We start from the raw sequence: 24,415 nt of genomic DNA, 5'->3' as shown, positions 1-24,415 counted from the left end.
TTGGCATGGAATCAAGGGCAAAAGAGGAGGGAAGCTCACCGGCGGTCGACGGAAGTGGCGGCTCTCGGCCAAGGGAGGCTCGGTCCGATGTCAAGCGGCGGCGGCGATGGCACTTTCCGAAGAGGAAGGAGATCTCGAAACAGGGGAAGCTTGAGTGGTGGTGGTGGTTGGCCGAGGCGGCTCACCGGCGACTTGGGAAGTGGGAGCAGAGGAAGGAGAGGAAGAGGAGAGGGAGGAGAGGAAGAAAAGGGGACTCGGCGGTGGCCCTAGGGAAGGATAGATGGGGGTTTTATCTCCCCATCATAACGGCCCTCCGCCGCGAAAATCGCGGCGGTCGAGCGCGATCCGCGGCCGTGATCGGCCGCGGTGTGACCGAAGGGGGGTGCCGCGGGATACCCGCGGCGCCCTTGCCCCATTTGTCCCCGGAGGAGCCGGAGAGGATCGCAATCGCGATCCTCTGTTCCGGTCCTCCCAAAAATAGAAACGGGGCTGAAGTCGGCTGGGGCTGCCGACTTCAGCCCCATATCTTACATTGTTACACTCATGTCATGGTGGATGCTTATATTAAAGGAGCTCTTATCTAACTTAACTTGCAGTCATGCACTGTCGTAACAAATTCAGGCTTCATGATTAATTTTCTATTAACAAAAATTCATAATACTGCAAGTTTTCAGAAGAAATATAGGAGGTGTTGGAGATTAAAGTATGAAAGAAGAGAATCAAATTAAAAAGAAAAGTATAACATATAGACAAAATTTCAAGTTGTTTGCAAATACTTGGTGAAGATTTTGCAAAAATAAGACCACTAGTTATTTGAAAAATTCAAGAATGTTCGTAGACCATGATTTCTTTATTAATCAGTAGGAAATCAGAAAAAATGTTTTTACTGATAAAATTGAGAACGATTAGAGTTTCTTTTCAGTAAGTTGGAGAATAATGCAAGATACTAACAATGTTTCATTTTAACAGGTGCTGTGTTGGTTGTTTGTCTTGTCATTACCTGCAGGTTTGTAACACTGTTGCCATAATTATACGATTGTAGATCATGGATTTTTTCCTTTAAAGTGCCGACATTGTCATTTGGGTTCTCATTTCTAAATGCTTACATTATTGGCTGCAGCTTATGGACTTCTGCAATCATTTTAATAGTGTTGGCAATGATTTTGGTTGATATGATGGTAACTTCCAAATAGCAATTCCAAATATTCTTTTTAGTTCTTGATACTCATCCAGTCATGCATGGATGACCTACCAAAGTTTATGCAGAAATTCGTTTGTTACTTTTGCAATCATTTATATTCATATCTAGGGCTATCATGCCTTTGGCTTGTTTTCTCATGAAAATAATTTTTCACTCCAATTGAAACCGTTCTGTCCAAGCAAGTGTGAGGCTTATGTAACCTAGTTTTTCCATACTAGATTATTTATAACGATTTGTCAATTTAACTTGCTATCTTTAAGGCACAAGATCAACTTTTGCACATGATATTGACAAATATAAATGCATTGCACTGCACAGATCTATTTTTTTAGTGTTGCAAGAAGTGCTGCAAAAAATATACGGTGAATAGATCACTGTACAAAATGATACAAGTACAACATCCTCAAGATTTGAAATAAGTTTTCAGTAAATTTCTGTAAACAAAAACTAGAAAGAAATACAACCATAGATTTTTTTATTATGTACTAATCTTTGTTGTTAACCAATCACAAAACTTGGTTTTAGAATATTTGAGGTTAATAAATTAAATGAACCATCTGTTTTCTTTTAAATGCTTATAAACTAAAAACCCTGAATAAAATTGAAGAGGTTATTGATTATAGATTGTCTAGCTTGGCACCAGGACAATGTGTCAATGGTATGGTCACTAGCAATATGCATTCAGCATGAAGCTATGAATTACAGAGGAAAAGCTTGTGGGCTATTGATCAGGGGCGGCCCAATACATTTGGGGGCCTAAGGTGAACTCATTAGAAGAGGCCTTTTATTATTATTATTTTAATGATGAAAAATTTTAATAAGTATAAAAAAACTTTAAAATTTTATTTAAAAATAATTCGTCTAGCTTTTTGAGAAGCGAAATTACTAATTAAACTTTTATACTCAATATCCATTAAAATACTATTTTCAATCGATAATATATCTAATCCATTTAATCTTTCTTGTAACATAGTTGATCGCAAATAAGATTTTATCAACTTTAATTTGGAAAAAATTCTTTCAGCAGAAGCAACTGTTACAAGTATTATTAATAATATCCTATATGCAATGCATGCATTTAGAAAAGAATATGTTTTTTTTATAAAACTTAAAATATCAATAGGGGTACTAGTTTCTGTTTGTAAAACTTTTTTTAAAACTTTTAACTCTGAAAACAGATCAATACCATCAATATCAGAATATTCACCCTGTTTTAAAAAGTTTTCAAGATTAAGACAACACTTTTTCAGATCATCTTCATTCAAAGATTTTAACTTTCTAAAATTAAAGAAAAAACCAAAAATATTTTCATATATGATAAATTGTTCAAACCTATTTTGAATTGAAGAAATAGCTTGATCTACTATATATAAAAAGTAATCAATTCTAAAAGATTCTTCAGCTGATCTTGTTGTCTCATCATCACTATTTTCATCAAAATATTTTTTTCTACGGATCACACATTTTTCAAGAAATGTAGGTTCTATTTCCATTTCATTTGCAATTTCTTAGATGAATTCAAAGCATTCATGAATCCATTTTTTCTATAACTTTTCAAATAAGAAAGAAGACCTTTTAATTGATCTATAGCAAAATCAATATGTATGTCTTCAGATTGTAAAATCTTACTGACTGAGTTAACAGCAAACAATATATCGTGCCAAATATTCATGCCCAATAAGAACTCAAAATTTTCAATCTCATATGTAGCTAAACATGTGGCTTCACTCTTTGTTTTAGGATCTTCACTAGTTTCCGCTAATTGAACTAAGGCATATCTTATTTTAGGAGCTTGGTTTTTAATTGCTTTGATACTTTCAATACGACTTTTCCAACGTGTTTGTGACAAGGGTTTTAGAGTCAATGTGGATATATTATTATGTAACATTTTTCATTGTTTGTATGAGGAAATAAGGTATAAATTCGTTGTATCACTCCAAAAAAAGATATAGCCTTAGGACATGAGTTAGCAATATCACATAATACTAAATTCAAGTTATGACATCCACAGGGTGTGTAAAACGCTCTAGGATTTATATCTAATAATCTTCTTTGTACACCTTTGATGTTTTTCTTTCATATTAGATCCGGTCATACCCTTGTCCTCTTATATCATTAACCTCAAGTTTATATTTTTTTATTATATTTATAAGTTCATTAAAAAGGCCTTTTTTAGAGGTATCATCTACTTCTAAAAATTCTAAAAAATATTCTACTTCTACTGGACTTGTTGAAGTATCTACACATCTTAAAAGTAGGATCATTTGTTCCTGATGGCTTGCATCAGGAGTGCAATCAAGTATTACAGAAAATTATTTTGCTTTAATCTTTTTAATTATTATAGCTTTAATGTCAGATGCTAACATTTGAATTAATTAATTTTGAATATTATGACCTAAATAATGATTGTGAATTTCACCATGTTGAATGCGTCGAACATGTTCTTGCATTACTGGATCAAATTCTGCAATCGTTTCAATAAAACTTAGAAACTTTCTGTTATTGCTTTGATAGATCTTTGCATTCTTTCCTCGAAATGCTAAATTATTTTTTGCAAGATTTTTTACGACAACAGTAATTCTCAATAGTACTTTTTTCCAATGATCCTTTTCTTGGTTTATTTGTTCTTGGAGACTTTTATCAATTATCTTATTATTTAGCAATCTCACTTCTAAATCAATCCACCTATTAATACTAATGATATGTTCATTAGTTGTTTCATGACTTTTAAGCTTGATACCTAATTTTTTTCAATCCCTACTTCCTTCATTGACTAATTGACTCGTGCTAGGCTTTGAATCAAATAATTTACAACAAAAACAATATACTCTATCCAAATCTTTCGAATACACTAATCATCTTCTATCATATTTTTCACCATTAGGTAACTTACGAATGTAATATATCGTAGAGAAGTGTCTATTATTTTCATCCTTAGAAAAATGAAAATCATAATCTCTAATTGGGCCTCTTTCCACTATTAGATCTCTAAATTTTGTATCAATCTTTTTCTATTAACCAAGATCATATAAATTTGTAGGAATAGAACTAGTTTCACAATCTTTTTTCTTTTTTATCCTATCTCCATCTGATTTTTCATTGTGCTCTTTACTAGATATTGTTTCAATAGCAATCTCATTTTTTAACTTTATTTCGGGTGCCTGTTCTGTTGCTAATTCCTGAGTTGAATTTGATGTGGTGTTTTGTTTGTTTGTAACAACAAATCTATCTAGAGCTCCTTTTTGAGATTGAATGAGTTTATCGATTTTTCTTTTCTTTTTGAGTTTTTCATACCCACAGTTATATTTTCTATTAGACATTTTAATCTATAAATAATATTATCAAACTAAGCAATTAAAAAAACACCTTAAACAAATCAAAATATAAAAAAGTTAAAAATGATAAAACTTGATTGTGTCAAAAAAAAACAAACTCGGATCCCAACAAGTAGTGCCGACCTTAATTGTGTCGAGAAGAGGCGGAATAGTGTCGAACTCGACGGCGAGAAGGGGCCGAATAGTGCCGAACTCGACAGTGAGAAGAGGCCGAACCGCCGAAGTCACAACCAATCTACAATTGTACCATAAAAATCAATTCTAGTGTCTCTAACTTGACTAAATAAAAATTAATTAGACCAAAAGATTAATTAATAAACTAACTCAGAAGCTAATGCCTAATAGAGGACTGAGAGGAGAGACGGTGGATTAGATTCTCACCGGTCACCACTGCCAGGGATCAGTGGGATGCTAACGGTCCAACGGAGCCGAGCTGCCAAGGAGGCCGGAGCGGCGGAGCCCGGAGGTCGGAGGAGCCGAGGAAGGCGAGGAGAGCTAGAGAGGACTCCTCTCAGAGGATGGAGCCGAGCTGCCGAGGAGGCCGGAGCTCGGAGGTTGGAGGACGGGAGGACACGAGGACGGCGACGTCGGCGAGGAGAGCTGGAGAGGAGATCCGAAGCAGGGGTAGTCCAAGATCTAGAGAGGAGATCCGGCCGGCGGTTCAAGAGCTGGAGAGATCCGGCTGGCAGCTTGCCACTCGCCGGGTTCTTGTCTTTTTGGAACCGGAGGAGGAGGACCGAGGATGGTGGACTTTAGAGCGGAGCCGACTAGCCGAGGAGGCCGGAGCCCGAAGGTCGGAGCCTCGGAGGAGCCGAGGACGGCGAGGAGAGATGGAGCGGTGGAGCCTGGAGAGGATCCGGAGCGGAGGCTTCAAACCGTTCTTTTGTGCTTTGAAACCCGAGCTGTCGAGCTGAAGAACTGAAGAAGCCGAGCTGCCGAGTCTGTCGAGAACCGGAGAAGATTCAGCAATAAAAAAGAAACCACCGGCAGAGAAGGGGGGAGAGAAGGGGGAGAAAATGCCTGTTGCTTGTCGTAGCCGTTGCCTAGGGCCTAGGCGCCTAACTGTCTGTCGTCGGGGAGACGCCGAAGGGACGCATTGTAGCGGCGTAGCCCAGTAGCCGTCGCCCACTGCCCAGCTATGAGCTAGCTTTCACATCCGAAAGTTGTGCATTAATTAAGCCAAAAAAAAAAAAATGAGCCGTGGGGTGGGGGCCTTCCCTGGGCCGGGGGCCTTAGGCAACCGCCTCAGTCGGCTGCAGTCGCCTAAAGCTCGAGCCGTCCCTACTATTGATTGCTCCCAAATATTTTTGGAGGTTGTCAAATATTCTGCATTCACCTTCATCTCTTTGTTCTCTTGCTGAAAAGTACTTGATTGTTGGCCTAGAATTAGCTCTAAGCCATATGACCAACCCTATGTTGCAACTCAATTACCCTTGTGGATAAGTCAGGCTTGGGAATGCGTATTTTTGTAGTCTAACAGGAATGCTTACATGATAAGTCTTTTAGTTATATAAGACCTGAATGTCATTAGAGTAGATTTTATCAGTCCCTCACTTTCTATAAGCTCTCAAGTGGCACACATCAAGTACATGAAGCTCATGATGTTGGATCTTGCCTTTGTGTTACAAGCCAAGCACCACTTTTATCAAGCCGATAGCAACTACCTGTTGTGCTTGAAATGGGCCCTAATAATGTTAGCTTTTGAATTTTACTAAAAAATATTAGTTTGTAGAAATCAATTGAAATGGTGCGGTTATGTACAACAAACACTTGAGAAGGCTCTACCAAGAAGAGGTGCTTTGGTCTTTTTGAAAGGAAGTAGACAAGAGAGGGAAGACCAGCGGTAACGTGGATGGAAGTTGTGAAAAAGGATATGAAAAATTTGAGATGAAATAATACATAGCCTCAAATAGGAATGCCTGGCAACTGAAAATTCAGAAAAGTTGACCTCAAATAATTGGGATGGGTTTGATCAAGGTTCACAGACCAGCAGTTGTACCGGCCAGTGACCGGTTCGGCATGGTTCGGGTTTGTGCCGTGCCGTTCCGGGGCATATCGAAAATAGGGAGAGGGAGGGGGAGAAAAAGAAAGAGGAAGAGGGAGGGTTGAGGGCTAAACTCGAATACAAACTCTAGCTAAGCAAGAGAGAGGGAGAGGGAGGGAGGGAGTTAGGGGAGGGTTAAGGGCTTACTAGGTTGAGAGTGAATGACATGCAATGTTCAACACCATTTTGATCCTCTAACAAGGGAGGGGGGATGCTCTTGAAACATCTTGAGACTGGGGGAAGGGCTTGAACCATCACGAGTTATAACCAAGCGTTTTACAATTGAACCGATGGTTTTATAATTGAACCTAGTGATTTTCGAACCCCTTGGTTCGGGTAGGTTTAATAGTTATTGTTATTGTATTAGGATGGGAGTTGGTGTGGAAAGCTATGTTTGACTGTTACATGCGGAAATAGCGTGCCAGTGTCATGTTCATTCTTTGTTAGTTATCTAGTTCTCTGATATCACCTTTTTTTCCCATTTTTGGGGCAATGAGAAAGATATTTGGATCTATGTACTTTATATCGGGCAAGTAAGCTAAGGAAAGAAAGCATGCATGCAGCAAGCAAGAACGAAAGATTGAACAAATCAATCAATGAATTTGAAAAAGAAATTGTAATCAGATTAGTCCAATTGTTATGAGACATCTCAAACACAATCATGTGATGAGCAGAGCTAAATCATTAGAACGCATGTTAGCACATTTTTAGCATTAATAGATAAAAAGTAATGATATGTTTTTTTGAAAAAATTAGCTTGGCTTAATAAATGTGCTAAGTTATATATTGGTATGACCCATCAAGTCAAGAATCGCCGAACCGTTACCAATCGGCATACTGGTCGGCCACTGGACCAGTTTGGTACCGGTACCGAACCGGCCAAACAAGCCACAGCATGTTGTGGCATTGCTGTGGCATTTAATGCCACAACCATAATGCTATGGCAAATCGAACCGAATTAGGTTTCGGTTCGCATCAAGTTCTCACCGAACCGGACGGAACCGGTCCAGTTCTTCAGGTTCAGCCTTGTATCGGCCGGTTCCAGCCTTGTAGGAACCGGGACCGTTTTCTGTGGCCGCACTGACCTAGTCAGAAACTGGACCGGTTCAGTACGGGCTAAAGTGGCCGGTACGGGCCAGTTCAACATTCCTTGCATCAAGTACTTCTTGTAGACACTTGGTACTTGGTAATATACCTATGGATTATCTAACATAATTTCAATTGGATAAGTATCAGCTTTGCAGGGTATAATACATCATAAGAATTTACTGCATCGATACATGATAGATTTGCAATAATGAACATATTGTAACCTAGGTAACACTAGTTTGGGCAATGGATAGATATTTGGGACAAAATAAGCCCATGATAGTGGTGAAACAAAAATAAGTGTCTTTGGAAAAGAATGCTATATGATCTGATATTTGGTTATGTTTTCTAAGGGTTTCTATTCCATACTTCACAATATTCTTCAAGTAAATTAGGTTGGTAGTGTTTGTGTCGGTTTGCAATCTTGGTATCGGATCCCATACCAATACTATCACAACCTAGGACCTTACCCAAAAAGTCTAGCCAGAAAGTGTTATTTGGGTTCATTAGTCCTATATAAGTACCCAAAATCTATCTAACTGATATGGGACTCAACAAACGCCCGCACGGATTCTGACATCCTTCCCTTATTTAAGCCTTAACATCCTCGCCAAGCTTAGGATCTAAATCTATTTATAAGTACCATAAATTCAATCACAAACACCACAAACAACATGTGATCAACCCAAATAGGCCCATGTTGTAGCATCATCTGGTCCACACGAGCCATGGGCTGGATCTGCTTTGATATTATTTGTCACAATCAAGGTACGTCGTATCGATTCTGGGCCTTGTACCAGTGCCACCCTGTTATTATGTCGATACACTTGGTACGGAGGACGGTTTGCGTACCGAGTGTCAGTACATCTCCTGTACTACATACAGATTTGGTAGTTGGTACTGTTATGGTACGTCCCTTACCGCCTGATTTGATACGATATGGCTTGGTCAACCTAGGACCTCATGCAAAAAAGTTAGCCAGAAGATGTTATTTAGATTTCTTGACCATATGGTTTTCGTACCCCCTCACATCATTTGGTACGGGGCATACCGTATTGTGCCAGGAGGAAACTAATTCGAAACTTAACTTCGAGTCGATACAAGCCCCGTACCACCTCGTACCAATGCATACCGCCTCGTACCGAGGTGTACTAACCTGTACCGAGCTGTACCGAAGTGCATACCAGTCCATACTGAAGCATGCTAACCCATAGTTTGTCATATTGGTCCGAACTGGACAGTTTGGAGCTTACTGTACCATACCGGTTCGGTACCAGTATCCGGTACGGATGGCGTACTAACACTTGGTACGCCAAAAAAACTTCAAACTGTACCGTACCGAATTGTGCTAGTGTGGCATCGATACGGAGTCCGATACCGAGATGACGAACCTTATACTGACCTGTATTGAGGCATAATAAAATAAAAATTAGCAAAAATTGTTAAAGAGCTATTTCTGTACAGGAGCGTATCATATCGTACCAAACTTATAAGATATCGATACGGTACCCGATACCGAGATTGCGAACCTTGCTTGACCGTGTATAAGTATCCAAGATCTACCTAATGCATAGCCTATGTGGGACTAAATACACCCCCACACGGGTCCTCACAAGTACCATATTGGTACACCTAGTATGAGGGTATGAGTATTGGTTTGGTACCCGTGCAGTACAATGTGCTCGGTATAGAGCGGTATGCACCAGTACTGTGAATCTTGGTTGATGTAATTCTAACTGGTTTTGCTTTCTTCTTTCAATTTTTCTGATGCAAATTCAAGGCTCTTGTCTAAGCGATTATGTTGCCTTGTCTTAGAAAACTTTGTTGTTTGCAGTCTTTGGATCAAGGTTGGGTTGAGAAGTTCCATAGTCATGAAGGTTTTGATTTTCTTTTTGGTTGTACCCTAGAAATACAATTTTTTTCCATTTTAGGAAGTCTTCTACTATGTTTTGCTAGGAAATGCTTGAAGGGTCCTATTTGTTTCTTTTTATTATTTCTTTCTTAGGGAGAAAGGTTTAAAATATTTCCTAGTCATCAAGTCTTGTCATGATGTAAAAGGAGAAAAAGAAGAGCGTGAGGTCAGTTTTGGTGATGAATAATCCATATGACTGCTTTCTGATCTATTTATGTGCTGTCTAGAACACTCATTTCCTCTTTTTGGGTTTGATTAATCACCTCATGTCATGGAAATAATTGCCATCAAGGGCAATGTTTTGTTCCTGATAGCAGTTTTTCAATACAGAAAATCTGAAATATATTTAGATTTTGTATATTTCAGATTTGAAATTTTATTCTGGTTCCCTTTGTTGTTGGTTCATTCTGCTAGATCACATCTACATCAGTTCTTCTCATGTCTGTGACTGCATAAGAAATGAGAGTAAGAGTTTAACTTAGGTTACTTATGGGTCCAACAAGAATTTTTTTGTATGCTTAATGTTAGGATCTCTAATATGGCGCAATTCTTTGCCTACATGAAGATATATAGATTACATATTGGCAGTTTTTACTTACGACAAGCTAATTTAGCAAATTTTGCAGACTTTTTCCCACAGAAAATTTTTGACTGTTTGTCTCAATCAACGTATGCTGAACCGGCCCGTACGTACTGTACCGGTACTGAGGCCAACCGGTATGGTTCGGCCGTGGAAAACGGTTTCGGCATAGGGGTCGGAACCGACTGGTTCCTGCTGCGTACTGATGCGAACCACTTCGGTTCGCACCGGTACCATCTGGTACCGGCACGGGGAAAAAGAAAGAAGAGGAAGAAGAAGAACAGGAAATAAGAGGAAGAAAGAAGAAGAGAAAGAGGAGAGGAAGAGAAAAAGGAGACTTACAGGTACCGGGCCTCATCGGGGTGATCCTCGTCGGGGCTTGCTCGCGGGAGAAGACTGGAGGAGAGAGGAGAAGAGCGCAGGAAAGAGGAGAAGAAACGAGAAGGCTCAGGAAGAATGAAGAAAATTCGACACGGGAAATGCGCCCGCGCGGGGAACGCGTCCACAAGGGAAACGGCGCAGGAAAACGCGTTGCGTGGTTGCGGTTTTAAATGAAAAAATGAGAAAAATGCGTGAAAACGTATTTTGTGCGCGCCCACGCTCCTGCACGCTCTCGCGCGCGCTGTCCCCGAGCTAGGTCGGTATGACCCGGTTCGGTTCGGTATGGTACGGTATCGATACCGTACCGGTACCAGTGCCCACGGGTACATCAGTATGGTTGGTACGGCGGACCTTAACTCTCAATTATACCTGGTAATTCTAAGTGGGCATGGATACAAAAGTTTATGATTGCACTTTGAGGAAAACTCAGATATTATAAGAACTTAGTCATGCCACAGGTTGAGTCTATTTACAGTGCAATTTTCTATTATAGGACAATAATGAAGATTTCTTTAACCTTATCTTGCATGGATTATGCACGGCCTTAGTTCTACTTCCCTTTTGGATTATGTCCAAAAGGTGCCAACTGTTTCTACTTTGTACTGTAGCATATCATGAAATGTAATATACCACATAGGCACATATAGACATCGGAAATAGAGGTTTTCCCGAAAGAACATACCCCATAGGAAAAGTACTTTCTTTTAGACTGGTTAGCGTGTAACCTAATCTTTGGGAGACCAATTAAAACAAAACAATTTTTTGTTAAAGGGGAACCGAGTACTCAAAAAACACTCAATTCGATATGCTGGGAGGTAATATGATTGATGCTGCGAGGGCATGGTTCTTTACTCAGATGTTGGTACGGGCTCTTTCTTCCCTGGCCCTGTTTTGGGCAGGCAAAGCAATACACTGGTTCCATGAGCGTGTCAGATGCTGGAGTCAGTCGATGTTGTCAACCAGCCTTTCACGCACTAGCCCATTAGTTTTGGTCTTTGGGTAGATAGAAGCCTCGTTGGACCAGCCCAAGATGCTCTCTTTTTTTTATTTCTGACACTATCACATCTAATGCTTACTGAGTTGCTGAAAAGCAACCTCCATGATGATGCTTTTTCAAACCTTCCTATGACTGAACAAGGGCCTTTTTCAACTTTCCCACAAATAGAGAATCTTGCGAGGCAAATCCTGCAACATATATTATAAAATCATTGGACTCTTGATTTCTATTGCTTTGCTTGTTATGATGATGTATACTGCAAAACTTAGTTTTTCCATATTCTTACATTGCACATCCTGGCAGGGAATTATGGCCATCCTGGAGATCCAACTGAATGCAGTTTCTGTTGTAAACCTTGTCATGTCAATAGGAATTGCTGTTGAGTTTTGTGTGCATATCACACATGCATTCTCGGTTAGTCTCATAATCTCTCATTTGTCAACTATTAATGCTACGAAAATTTACATTGATAAAGTAGGTTCTATTATTCTTCACAACTATTTGAGTTCTGCTGTTTCGTTCTGCACAATCCAGCAATAGCAATGTTTCTATGTGATTATGACCATTTTCATAAAATCATTTTTGGAGCACATATGAATATAAACATGCATTTATTTTATGTAGATACATGCACAGTCAACCTACTATTGCTAATGCCCCTGGTTTGACTTTTAATTCGAATAACTTGCTTTACTCCAAGAAGCTAGCCCCCCAACTCTTTTCTCTCTATCATTCCTTAGTTGGAGTTAGAATTTGGAGAAGTCCTTTAGGCTTGTCTGATGTGAAAAGTAGATCTGATTGGGGACCTAATGAGGTTATAGAGATTGGAGGTAGTACCTTGCACTACTTGGGCATGCAATTGGAAGAATTATGTTATATTGCTTAAATTAGACTTATGAAATTAAAAGTAGCTTGTAACCCAGTATGTGACTTGTCTCAGCCCTCGAGAAAATTTTTGCATGCTACTTAAGCCTCTGGGCAAGTAATTTCAATTTTTGTTCATATCATTCTATTATGCTTTCATCCAGATCTTCTGAAAAGACATGGAATCTAAGTTTGGTTTAGACTTTAAAGAAAATGTTTTCTGATGTTTTGGGAAAAAAAAATGAAAGGTAGAAAGAAAACAGAAGCAACATAGCCCATATATACACCTCATTTGGCCTCACAAACTAGTTACAACTTACAAGCAAAACTCTGAAACTAGCTCTAGTTTTGTTTTAACTCTGATTGAAACTGAAGCATTTGGGTTTGTTTTTAGAGATACGAGGGAAACTTCAATCATATAGGTGGGTATATGAAGTCCCTTAGCCCATAACATATAGAATATATAAAGCATAATCAAATACAGAAAGCAGGAAAGTGAATTAAAATAAAAGATTGCATAAGCAAAAAAGAATGTTGCAAAGAAAGGTATGTTCTTGATGATGAGACGAACATTAGGTGTCATACCTCTTATTTCTAACAGTGTTATGTGGATATGAGTGTGAGAATGAGGTCCATATACATATGCAAGCATCTTAGGAAGAGGACACAAAGGAATATGGACACATGCAGGACAAAAAAATTAAATAAATTATGTTTCCAATACTACTAAAACGAAAACATTAGAATATGACTTTCAAGTTTAAACAAACAGATTTCTTAGTCAAAGTACTAAATTAGTTTAAGCATATAAGAAACATGACATTTTTGTGAAATGGTCCAAGTCTTTACCAAATTATAAAATGTACAATCTCTCAAAGGAACAAAAGCTTATTTCTGCTGTCATAATTGTGGGTCAAATAATTAATGAAAAGGTCTTGTCTAAAGGTACGCCACACTATACCGAACCGGGCAGTATAGGGCATATTGTACCATACTGGTTTGGTATTGGTACATGGTATGAGAGGTGTACTGCACTTGGTATGCCGAACTAGTCCCCATACCGGATGTACCGACACAATAACAGGTTGGCACCAAAGTACCGAAACGGCATATCTTGGTCTTGTCTCTACCGTTTTGTGAAATATACAATAGAAGAGTTTGTTGAGTATTTGAGTGTAGTACATATCTGACTTGTTGGTAAGATCTGACACATGGTTTGCCGTACCTGTTCCATATCGGTATCTGGTATGGGCGGCATACCGATACTTAGTTTGCCGTACCTGTTCCATATCGGTATCTGGTATGGGCGGCATACCGATACTTAGTATGCTAAAAAGATCCTATATCGTATCGTACTGACACAATGCTAGTGTGGCACCGGTACCGAGACAGCAAACCTTGTTCTGGCACATTCTTTGATATGGTCATGACTCGTGACGGTTTCGGTAACATGATATGCTGAAAATTTAGCTTTGCCCCTTTGGCTTCAAAAGCCTTTGATAGAGGATTCCAGTTTCAAACCAATATCTTTATCTGAATTTGATTGAAGGAGCATAGCCTCAGACCAAGTACTTTTCTTAACCGTTGCCTTGCACTACAAGTCTCTTGCATGTTCTCATACCATACATTGGTATTTTATAAGTTCTAGGGGCCTTTACAATGCTTAAGTTTCCTGGAAATCCCTTATAAACTTGACTAGGTCTCATATTACTAATAAGAAATCAAAATATAGGCTATCCATGTTAACTGATAGTTACATGATTTTCATGGAATCTAAAGGTAGAAATTAGGTGTCAGTCAATTTGCAATGTCATAATAATCCCACAGAATTTACAGTGGCACCTTGTCAATTTTTGGGTGATATTTTCCTTATCTGGACTCCATTAGTCACTTTTGGAAAACTAGATCTGATAAGAGTGGAACTGTTTTGAGCTTTGACTTCATTGCCGGGTCTTCCAGTCTGACTTGCCATCAATGTGTTTTGTGGGCCTGGTGTCCTTGAAGTCTTTTGTGGGATTCTCTTGTACATTGATCACATAAGAAGGTGGTATGCATCCTTGGCGTACAACATATTAATTATATGAAGGCAGGTATGGAGGAGGCTTACAGGTGAGGTGAGTGGGGACTGGAGAAATTGGCGTTTGAAGATGAGAGAGACTTGTTAAGGGAAAAATGGTGGAAGTGGCATTGGATGATAATGAAGGAGCAACGGTTGAGGATAAGAGGAACATAGGAAAGGGAATATGGAGGTGGAGGATGACTATGGTGGATGCTGGTGGAGGGGGATTTCTAGAAAGGGAAAGGAGAACGGATTGACTTGAGGTGGATGGGACTTGAGATGTGTGTGTGTGAGAGAGAGAGAGAGCTTTCTTTGTGATAAAGTAGGCATTGTAATGGTGCAGGTGATCATGGGATCAGAGATAGAGAGCATGGTGGTAAAGCAAGCAAATTACTGGTGTAGTGTGGCAGCAGGATTCACTGGGATTAGACTTCAATTGTAGATGTGACTACATGTTTTGTTTTGTAAATTTGTTTTACTTAATGGATCTTGTCACCATCTTGTCAGTTTGCTCTCAATCTAAATCTTGTCCATCTATTGATGGATGGATTAGGTAGACCCATCGGTTGCCAGACTGAAAACTGCTGGTGGATTTGAGTTATGAAATTGGTTTCCAGTACGAACCAGCCATTCATACTAATGCATCGATAAGACTTAGATCATTATCAGGCTATAAACTGGAAAACAATTGCCTGATTTGAGTTATTGAATGGATTCAAGTTATGACCTGACCATTAACAGGCCTTGATCTGGTTATGAACTTAGATTGAGCACGGATGGTAACATTACTGAGCTAGACATCCAACAACCTGATGACACTATAAGCTATTCAGTTATGATGGTTTAATTCAGTTAAAATGTCCATAGAAGACATAAATTTAGAGTGTCGCACGCAATTTAGAATTTCTCTAGAAACTCATTCCCATACCTGTTTCCCAAGCACTTCCTGTCTTCTTTTTTTTTTCCGACATCCACTTCCTTGCACCCAGGTCTGATCCCTCTTCAATCAGCCAAGGTTCACAGAATTACCGTAACTGAGTAAAAGTTGTCATAACTTTCTGTCTCTTTTAGTTTTCTGATGTTTTGATTTTGGTTATGGGTTTGTTGGAAGCTTTAGATTTCAGAGCCTATCATAGTTCTGCTTGTCGCAGGCCAGCAATGGGGATAGGCAGACCAGGGTCAAAGAGGCTCTGAGTACAATGGGCGCTTCTGTATTCAGGTAAGATGTTATTTTCTTTTTCTTTTGTACTTACCATCTACTAAAACAGCAAGCTATTGAATTGAATAACTATGACACTCCAGGAGGTACTGTTGATGTGATTGCCTTCATGAAAATCTTTATCTATAGATATATCCTACAACTGTCACTGCTCAAGAATGAATTGTCTGCTGTTTTTGACTCATTTTGTTTTGTATATCTAATTATCAAGGCAAGTTACTATTGCAGCTTTTATAGTCCCATGTCAGAAGGAAAGTTGCATCATTTCCATACAGGCCCTCCATTATGGTCTTACCAAGAGATGCACTATGGCTAGAGAACTTTTGAATCGATTGGTTTCAAGCGGTATTGTACATCATGGGCCCCAAACTTGTTTGGGATTAATTTGGAATAAGAACCCTTTTATTGCTTCTTATTGCATGTATTCGGCCATACAGTCACTCCTGCTACTTGGTTAGAGTACCTTTTAGAAGGGGTAGAATGGGGATTGTAGAAAATCTGACAGCTACCTTTGCTTTATCTGATCCACCTAAATCGAGCTGAGTGGATTAGACTAATGTGCCAAAATGGTAAAATAGCTTTAACCCAGTGAATTTATTCTTTTCTTTTCCAAAGAAGTTCTAGATTACCTATTTGTCCATTTTATCAGCCCCACCAAACAACGGTTTTAAGGTCTACTGAACCATTACTGGGGTTCATACTGGCCAACGACTAGTTCGGTACAGCATGGGTCCCTACCATGCCATTCCAGGACATGGAAATAGGGAGATGGAGGGGGAGAGGAAGGAGAGAGAGGATGGGAGAGGGGGAGGGAGGGAGGAAGGGGGAAAGAGAGAGATCAGAACCCACAAAACCTGCACCTAACTCCAACCCCTTCTTCCCAAACCAAACCCTAAATCAATTAGAACCCACAAAACTCCACTGCAGTGGAACCCTAGAATCCCTCTGTCCTCCTCACCTTGAGGGAAGCCACTATTGATCGATCTTTTTCCGTCGAAATAAATGCAAGCATACAGTTCTTCCAATTCCACTTCTGATCGATATTAGGAGGGAAAAAAAAAGAGATGGGAACCGAAGATCTGAAACCCTAGAGTAATTCCCTAGCACGGAAAGGTGGGGAGAGAGGAGAGAGAGCAAGCAGCATCCGGTAAGGGCCAACTTCGAAGAGGGAGAGCAAGCAGCATCCGGCAGTGAAGCGAATGAGAGAGCCTTCGAGGTCTCAAACAATCAAATGTTTTTTTTTTTTTTTTTTTGGGGGGGGGGGGGTGGGCGGGGGGGCTTTATAACCATCAAACATGGAGGGATTTATAACCTAATCATCAAGTTCTTGAACCATCAAACCATCGAATGCAGAGGGACTTATAATCAAACTAACTCAACCCGGTGAACCATTCTGATTTGGCATTGGTTCGGTTCGGTTTGAGACAAACCGCTTGGTTCATGTCAGTTCAGCAATTACTGAAGGTTATTGTTTTCCTTCTTCTTCTTTCTTTTTTTTTTTTTACCCTTTTCCTGAAAGGTATGTTGAATTTGTGCTAAAGCCTATACACGGCACCGTTGGTTAATTGACACACATATGACTCCAAACATCCATCACAGGTGAATTTGACAATTGCACTCAATAAAATATTCACTTTCCCCAAGCTGCTCATTCTGTAGTACTATAAGGAGCATCAAAACCATAATCAGAAAAGGAAAGAATTCAATAGCATTCCAGAGATTTGAAGATTCCAAGGAACGCATGAGATGTTACATTTAATGAAATACACTCATTTTGAGTTGCTTTTTCATTGTTAGCTTATCTAGATTCTAGAAACTATTCTAATACTTGTTTTCCTTTTTCTTGCAGTGGAATTACACTGACAAAGCTAGTCGGAGTGATTGTCCTGCGTTTCTCAAGATCAAAACTCTTTGTGGTCTCTAATTGAACCCTAGATTTTTAATTTTTCATATTTATCCTCAAAACCACCAGTTTTAAATCTCTGTTTTTGAACATGATCTTGCAGGTTTATTATTTTAAAATGTATCTAGCACTGGTCCTTATTGGTTTTCTGCATGGACTCGTGTTCCTGCCAGTATGTTGTTGAAACATGCCTTTCTATGATATGATTGGCCTGGGGATATGTGAAGTTTGTGTTAATTATTGCTTTGTTGTGTGCAGGTGGTGTTGAGCATTTGTGGCCCTCCTTCAAGGTTCATTCCTGTCAACAGGCCAGAAATTCAGCCGACAACCTCAACTCAGCAAAGCTAATTAATTTCTAACTTGGTCAAAATCTCATAATGCTGTACCCATGTTACATATATGGGGCATTTGAAGCTTGTGTATCATGGAACCATGTATGTGCATATCCATTTTTTTTGCTTGCAATAAGGCATATGTAGCTTGTATCATCATGTAAACCTGGAAACCAGATCACAGTGCACGAGCAAAAAGAAAATGATTGAACTTGAAACATCAAGTATCCATCTATGGTGCTCCAATGCTCCGAATCTTCTAGAGAAATATGTTCAGGTGGTGAGGATTAATAACAGCATCAATTCTATTAAGAACTGGGTAGCCATACTGCTCTGGGGAACTGATTAATGTTGATTGTAACCAAAATGTTCGAAGTTCTCAGGTAGCAAAAATTGTTAACTTGTATGGTTATGGTCCCTCATTTTGTTCATTGTATGGATGTTGGACTAGGATATCCTGAAGGATGTAACTGGATTTGCCCAGCAGTCCTGTCGAGACTTTTCCAAAATGCAAATGATTTTTATGAAACAGCTACAAAAAAATAAATGGATAAATCAGGGAGAAGGCTTTGCTCATCATATGCAGTGGGGTTGTCCAAACTTGAGTTAAGCTTAAGCTGAACCCAATTACAGTTCTTCAAACTTGGTCTATGTCCTAATTAAACAAGTTATTTAGACAAGCATAAGGTTCTATTTATTTTTGCAAGCCTATAATTTTTGCGCTTGGCTTGTTTACGAGTCAAGCCCTGGACAAGGTTAGGTTGGTTTTCTTTCTAATCAAAAGAGCTTGGTGGAGCCTATGAGCAAGCCAAACACAATCCATGCAGGCTTAAGCGCTAGAGAAGCTGGTTCTCAATGACGGTCGGATATGTAAGCTAATCTATATTTCTCAAGAAAAAAAGTGTAATCTGATTTCTGTAGATTGATGGTGAGCTTAATCTGTGGCTTGACAAACTTGGATGTGGGTTCTTATGCAGGGAGTGGACTGCCGCCGTAAGGATGGTTGGCGTCATGATGTTGCTGATGTCAACTGAATGTACCAAATCAGTAAAGCATTAATGAATCCAGGAGTTCTTCCATCTTGATATTCAGGTGTTCAATTCAGGTGGTAATACTGCTAGAGCTGACTTTGTTCTTTTAAAGTGCAATGAAGAGATGGATAGGTAACTCTTGCACTATCTTCGTTAGAGCTGTCTGCTGCCCCTAAGCATCAGTCTCAACCCAAGAAGGTAGAATTCTTGATTTCAATTGGAAGTCTGTTTGCTCTGAGAAAAAAGTTCTACTTTAACATGTTCTGGATATCTTTAAACCAGATTTGTATCTTTTAGCTACTTTTGGTTTCGTTTTACCTCGGTACTGGATCTACTTAAACCTGATTTTTAATTCATGCTGCTTCAGTTAGCACTGGCTAACTGTTGCTTTTCTTCTCTTTAATAAAGAATATTGGGCGTTGCCCAATTCTCTCTTGAAAAAAAAAATGAAAAAATAGAAAAAGAAAGAATCACAATATCTGGATCGCTAGAAGACTATATGTTGAGTTGCATCATATTCATCCCTGCTTCTGTACACAGTTTTAAACTATCAACTATGGATGGAACATTAAGATAAGTGATCTAGAACAAAGATAATATTCTTTGCTAAACTATTTATTTGTAAGAAAACTAAATTTTTGTTTGAAGTTTATATTCCTATTTTTTTATATATTAACTTTGATAAGCATTATCTTCTTAACTTATATGGTTGTACTTTGAAGGATTTGAAGTGTTTAAGGTGTGCCATTCAGTTATTGAGGGTAGCCCTCCCCAAAATGCTCCTACCCTCCAAATATTTGTCAAGTCGGGATTTGAACCATGGTTTCTTGGTATCACTACCAAAAGCTTTAGTAGCTTGGCCAATTGTCACTTTCCATTACCTTGATTTAATATCTAAAGGATAGGAATCGATATCATTTACAAAGTATTAGTTAGATTCTATAAATATAGTCTAGGTCCTTTAATTCCTTTTGCACATATTTATATGTACCTTAATAAAAATTTTGTAATTTTGTCTGACATTTTTTCTCAAAAACAAAAAAGGTCTTCTCTTACAAATATTGTTGACATTAATATTGTTGACATTAAGAATAAAAAATGCTTAATACATTTTAGGATTATATGATCTTGAAAGCAGATACTTTTTTATTGGTCAAGACTTTAAAGTGCTGTTCTTATTAGTTTTGCACTCATCACGTAAACACAATACAGCCACTAAAAAGTGTCATGAAATCTCCAGATCTCAAAGAATGTCCTTTTGCATCGAGGAGCATGTACTGGGGCGTGTGAAATTCAAATCATGAGTTCAAACAATGAGACAATTTTCTGTTTTTTTTCCTTGGCTACTAGGGTAGTTCGATTGAAAAAATGAGTTCAAAAGTTATCATATTTGGAGATCCTCTATTCTATGATCATCTTCTACTCGCTAAAGTACTTTGTTACTTTGTATGCCCTTTCCCATCTCCAACCATATGGCAATCTACCCTATGCCTTTCTTCACTTGACGCTAACATTAAGTCTATACTACCATAAGGTGCTGCTGAGTAGGAGGAACTTAACATTATTCATGAATGGTAATCATAAATCAAATAACAAATTCGAAACATTGATTCACATGTAGCTCACAGTTCATGAGTGAGTAATTCCTGATAGGGACAAATATCTACAACATACGGAAAAATTCATCACGTATATCCCAATAAGATGTCCTTATAGGTATTCGTTTTATTGGTTTCCTATTTATATATAGCTACGTAATAAAGCATAAAGGTAGTTCTCAGAACAATTTGAGGGTAAACAATACTCATAAGATGTCTTCGTGAGGACCAGATTATAGATCAACATTGAAGCTAACATTTCTGATTATAAATATGAGTGGCAATCCATGTATTAAACCTTTAAAATTATTTTTAATGATTCAAGTTTATTTGATAAATAACCTACTCACCACAGAATTCACAATTTTAAACCTAAATTTAGGAAAGTAAATGTTATGTATCTTAGGATTAGAATATGAGTTGATGAAATTTATATGATTTTATTGTTATGTCAAAAACAAAATAAGTTCCAGACTTTCATGTGCATATAAGTCAATTCAACTAACTAAGTTTTAATTCCAAACTAATTGGGATCGGCTACATGGATCCTTTTCCTCCGTTCCGCACAATTTAGAACTATATTTTTGAAAAGACATTGAGATATCACGTCCTTCCATAGTATTTTACGCTATAGAATTTTCGGTCTATCTATACTCCTCTTTTCTTGTACATGTGTCAAATCATTCCATGATCCTCCATCTTGTTGCGAATGATCCTCAACCTTTGTTATACATGTCCAAACACAACATCGTCCTTCTCTCAATCCTAAATTGATGCTTCCTCCATTTTGTTACGAATGATCTCATTTTTTATCATATCTTTCTTGAATTACTATATATCCATCTCAATATTTCCATTTTAGTCATATTTATACTAGGCACATGTTATTTTGAACTGCCCAAGACTCTACACTGGATAGTATATCCTATAAAATTTTCTCTTCAGTTTATAGATATCCTATGATCACATAATATTTCAATTGCACTTCTTCATTTTATCCAACCTACTTTAATCCTATGGATAACATCCTTCCCAATCTCTATTTACTTATAAATGATCGATTTTAATTACTCAAAATGATTACCATTAAGAACTTCATGATCCTGAATTTTTACAGCATCTTCATCTCTATTTCCAATTCTTTCTTCACACTACATTCCACATATTCCATCTTCATCCTACTTAACTTAAATCCCTTGAATTCTAAGGCACTCCTCCACTATTCCAATTTACAATTAACCCTAAAATTATATGATCCATAAATAGCATGCACTAAGAAATATCATTATGAATATGTCTAGTAAGCTCATCCATAATTAGAACAAAATGGTAAAATTCAGAGCATATCCTTAGCATGAACCTATTATAGTTGAGAACTCACTAATATTATCAATAGTAGTTCTTATTCTAGTAATCACTCCATCATCTATGTTCTTGATCATATTAATATATCTAATAAAATATTTTTTCTTTTCCAACACTCACTACAAAACTTCTCTAAGGAATTTATTATGTACTTTCTCTAAATCAATAAAAGCAACATAAAAATCTTGTCTCTTCTCTCTATACTTCTTTTTTGACTTCCAAAGGAGGAAAATAGCTTCGATAGTCGACTTTCCTAGTATAAAACCAAATAGATTCTCTGATCTTATTATGCTACAAATCAATTTATATTTAATCATCTTATTCCAAAGTTTCATAGCATGACTCATAGATTTAATACCATAATAGTTCGAATAATTTTGAATATCATCTTTATTATTATAAATTAGTCCTATAGTGCTTTTACTCTATTCATCAAGTATCTTCTAGCTCCTAAAATCTTATTAAATGAATTAATCGACCAAGTTACTCCCACATCACCTAAATACTTTTATTATTATAAATTAGTACTATAGTGCTTTTTCTATTTTCATCTTTTCATTGTTTTCTATTTGAGTCCCTCTCATTACTGCCGAAGTTCTCCCTTCATTATATTCTTTTTTACATGAAGATGATCATGTCTTACCTTTAGCTTTATGGATTATTTAAAAAAAAACATTGTATGAGATTTACAGGATTTATCTTTTAGATGCAGTAGAGAACAGCACTGCAAAGAAGGTGTCATATGCAGGCTGGTAGCTAATTTAAAATTGTTGTGACAAGATGGGCCCCAGACACTAGATATTTTCTTCTTCTAGAAAATTGAAGCTCCAAAGAAAAGTGGCTTAAATACACAATGTGAGAAGTCGTCTTCTACCACGTAGCCGCGAAAGTTGTTAGTAAGTTTGAAGAGTTTTAAAGTTCTTCAATGATTTTGTTTAGGGATGATTGATGTTATTCTCCCATCCATAAGCACAGCAGTAGCAAGGAAGATTGATCATTGCAATCTATCGGGTGCCTTTAATAAGAGATTCTAATCCCTTTCTATATTCTAATACATGCCCTCATATATGCATTTATAATAGTAAATATTACAAGCTAATTTTAGTTAAAATAAGATAAATTGGTTGTTATAAATGAGGAAGAATAACGTAGAATAATCCATGATTAGTGAAAGAACTTTCATAACTCTTTTGTTATCTAATTATCGAATTTATCTCTCTCAAGAAATATTTTGTAGAAAATATTAAGGAACAGGTACTAGACTAATCCGAGTATTAAAATAAGTTAAAATAGACAAAAATAAAATTAGAATTTTTTGCATATAAACCTTCCAAAATATATGAAATTGCATGAATATTCTTGTAAAGTTGCTATTTCCATGTATACCCTTATAAATATATTTTTTTTGCATGTCTACCTATTAAGGGTGTTTCAATCATTTTAAATTTTAAACCGCTAATTTTTTAACGACGATGGATGGTATGGGCATACATAAAACAAATATTTTATAACAATATATATGCAAATACTAATTTGGAAGGGTATTCATACAAATTTCAATATTTAGGAAGATATGGGCACAAAAAACCCTATATTAATATACAAAAAGTGCTGAGATAGGTTCCAGAGTCATCAAATCATCAAATTAAAGAAATTTAATGGTGATCCGCTAGGACCTTGTAATTACAATTTTTTTCCTTTTGTCGCAAAGTTTCATAAGTTGAGCTTGTTACCATGCATTTATCTAAACTAATTATTAATCCATTTGTTTGATTGTTGAAGCATGTCTAGCAAACCAAGATTCAGGGTTCAAAACTTGAACGATGTTATCCCTTAAGTTTTCGGCCCAAATATGGGTGAGAATTCTCTCTGAGTGGATATCATGTTCAAGTCTTTGACCAATCAAGGTACTTACAGTTTTAAGAGGTGAGCTATAGATTTTAAGAGGTAGCAAATCTTCAATGGCATAATATTATGCTTTATTTTGATCTAAAGCTCAAAAATATTCGAATTAGCTGAAATTTAATAGCTTGGAATTGAAAATTAAATATTTTATGATATATATTTATTGGCTAGCTATATTGTTTCCTTTCATCTTTTGCTAACTGGATGCATAGGCAAAAGAGCTCAAAAGTTCACGATATTTTGTTTCTAGTCATATTATATATTTTGCAAAAGACAAGCAGTGTTAATTTTCAATTTAAGAGGATCTTCATTGATTTTCACTAGAAAATCATTGATTTTATGATATATATTTATTGGCTAGCTATATTGTTTCCTTTCATCTTTTGCTAACTGGATGCATAGGCAAAAGAGCTCAAAAGTTCACGATATTTTGTTTCTAGTCATATTATATATTTTGCAAAAGACAAGCAGTGTTAATTTTCAATTTAAGAGGATCTTCATTGATTTTCACTAGAAAATATTTGCAGCAAAATACTCTTAGAAGTACTCCAACCTATATGTATATAGCCTAGCAACTAAAAAACTTAGACAACATATGGT

General features: G+C 37.4%; 1 protein-coding gene across 2 annotated transcripts in view; it reads left to right on the top strand.

Annotated features, from left to right (window-relative positions):
- The window catches only part of LOC103716598 (uncharacterized), a 281,358-nt gene extending 263,218 nt beyond the window's left edge, over window positions 1-18,140 (top strand). For both annotated transcript variants that reach the window (XM_089923826.1, XM_089923827.1), the window contains 7 exons: window positions 970-1,006; window positions 1,121-1,178; window positions 11,843-11,953; window positions 15,614-15,681; window positions 17,531-17,597; window positions 17,688-17,756; window positions 17,843-18,140. In XM_089923826.1, the coding sequence (XP_089779952.1) occupies window positions 970-1,006; window positions 1,121-1,178; window positions 11,843-11,953; window positions 15,614-15,681; window positions 17,531-17,597; window positions 17,688-17,756; window positions 17,843-17,932 (500 nt within the window). In that variant the 3' untranslated portion in view covers window positions 17,933-18,140. The remainder of the gene's footprint in view (window positions 1-969; window positions 1,007-1,120; window positions 1,179-11,842; window positions 11,954-15,613; window positions 15,682-17,530; window positions 17,598-17,687; window positions 17,757-17,842) is intronic.
- The last annotated feature ends 6,275 nt before the right edge of the window (window positions 18,141-24,415 follow it).

Source organism: Phoenix dactylifera, chromosome 6 (assembly GCF_051530095.1).
Source record: "Phoenix dactylifera cultivar Ajwa chromosome 6, Ajwa_hap1_PhDact_Kaust_v1.1, whole genome shotgun sequence".
NCBI lineage: Eukaryota > Viridiplantae > Streptophyta > Magnoliopsida > Arecales > Arecaceae > Phoenix > Phoenix dactylifera.
The sequence above is the reverse complement of the archived record's forward strand: the minus strand, read 5'-3'. Positions and strand labels throughout refer to the sequence as shown.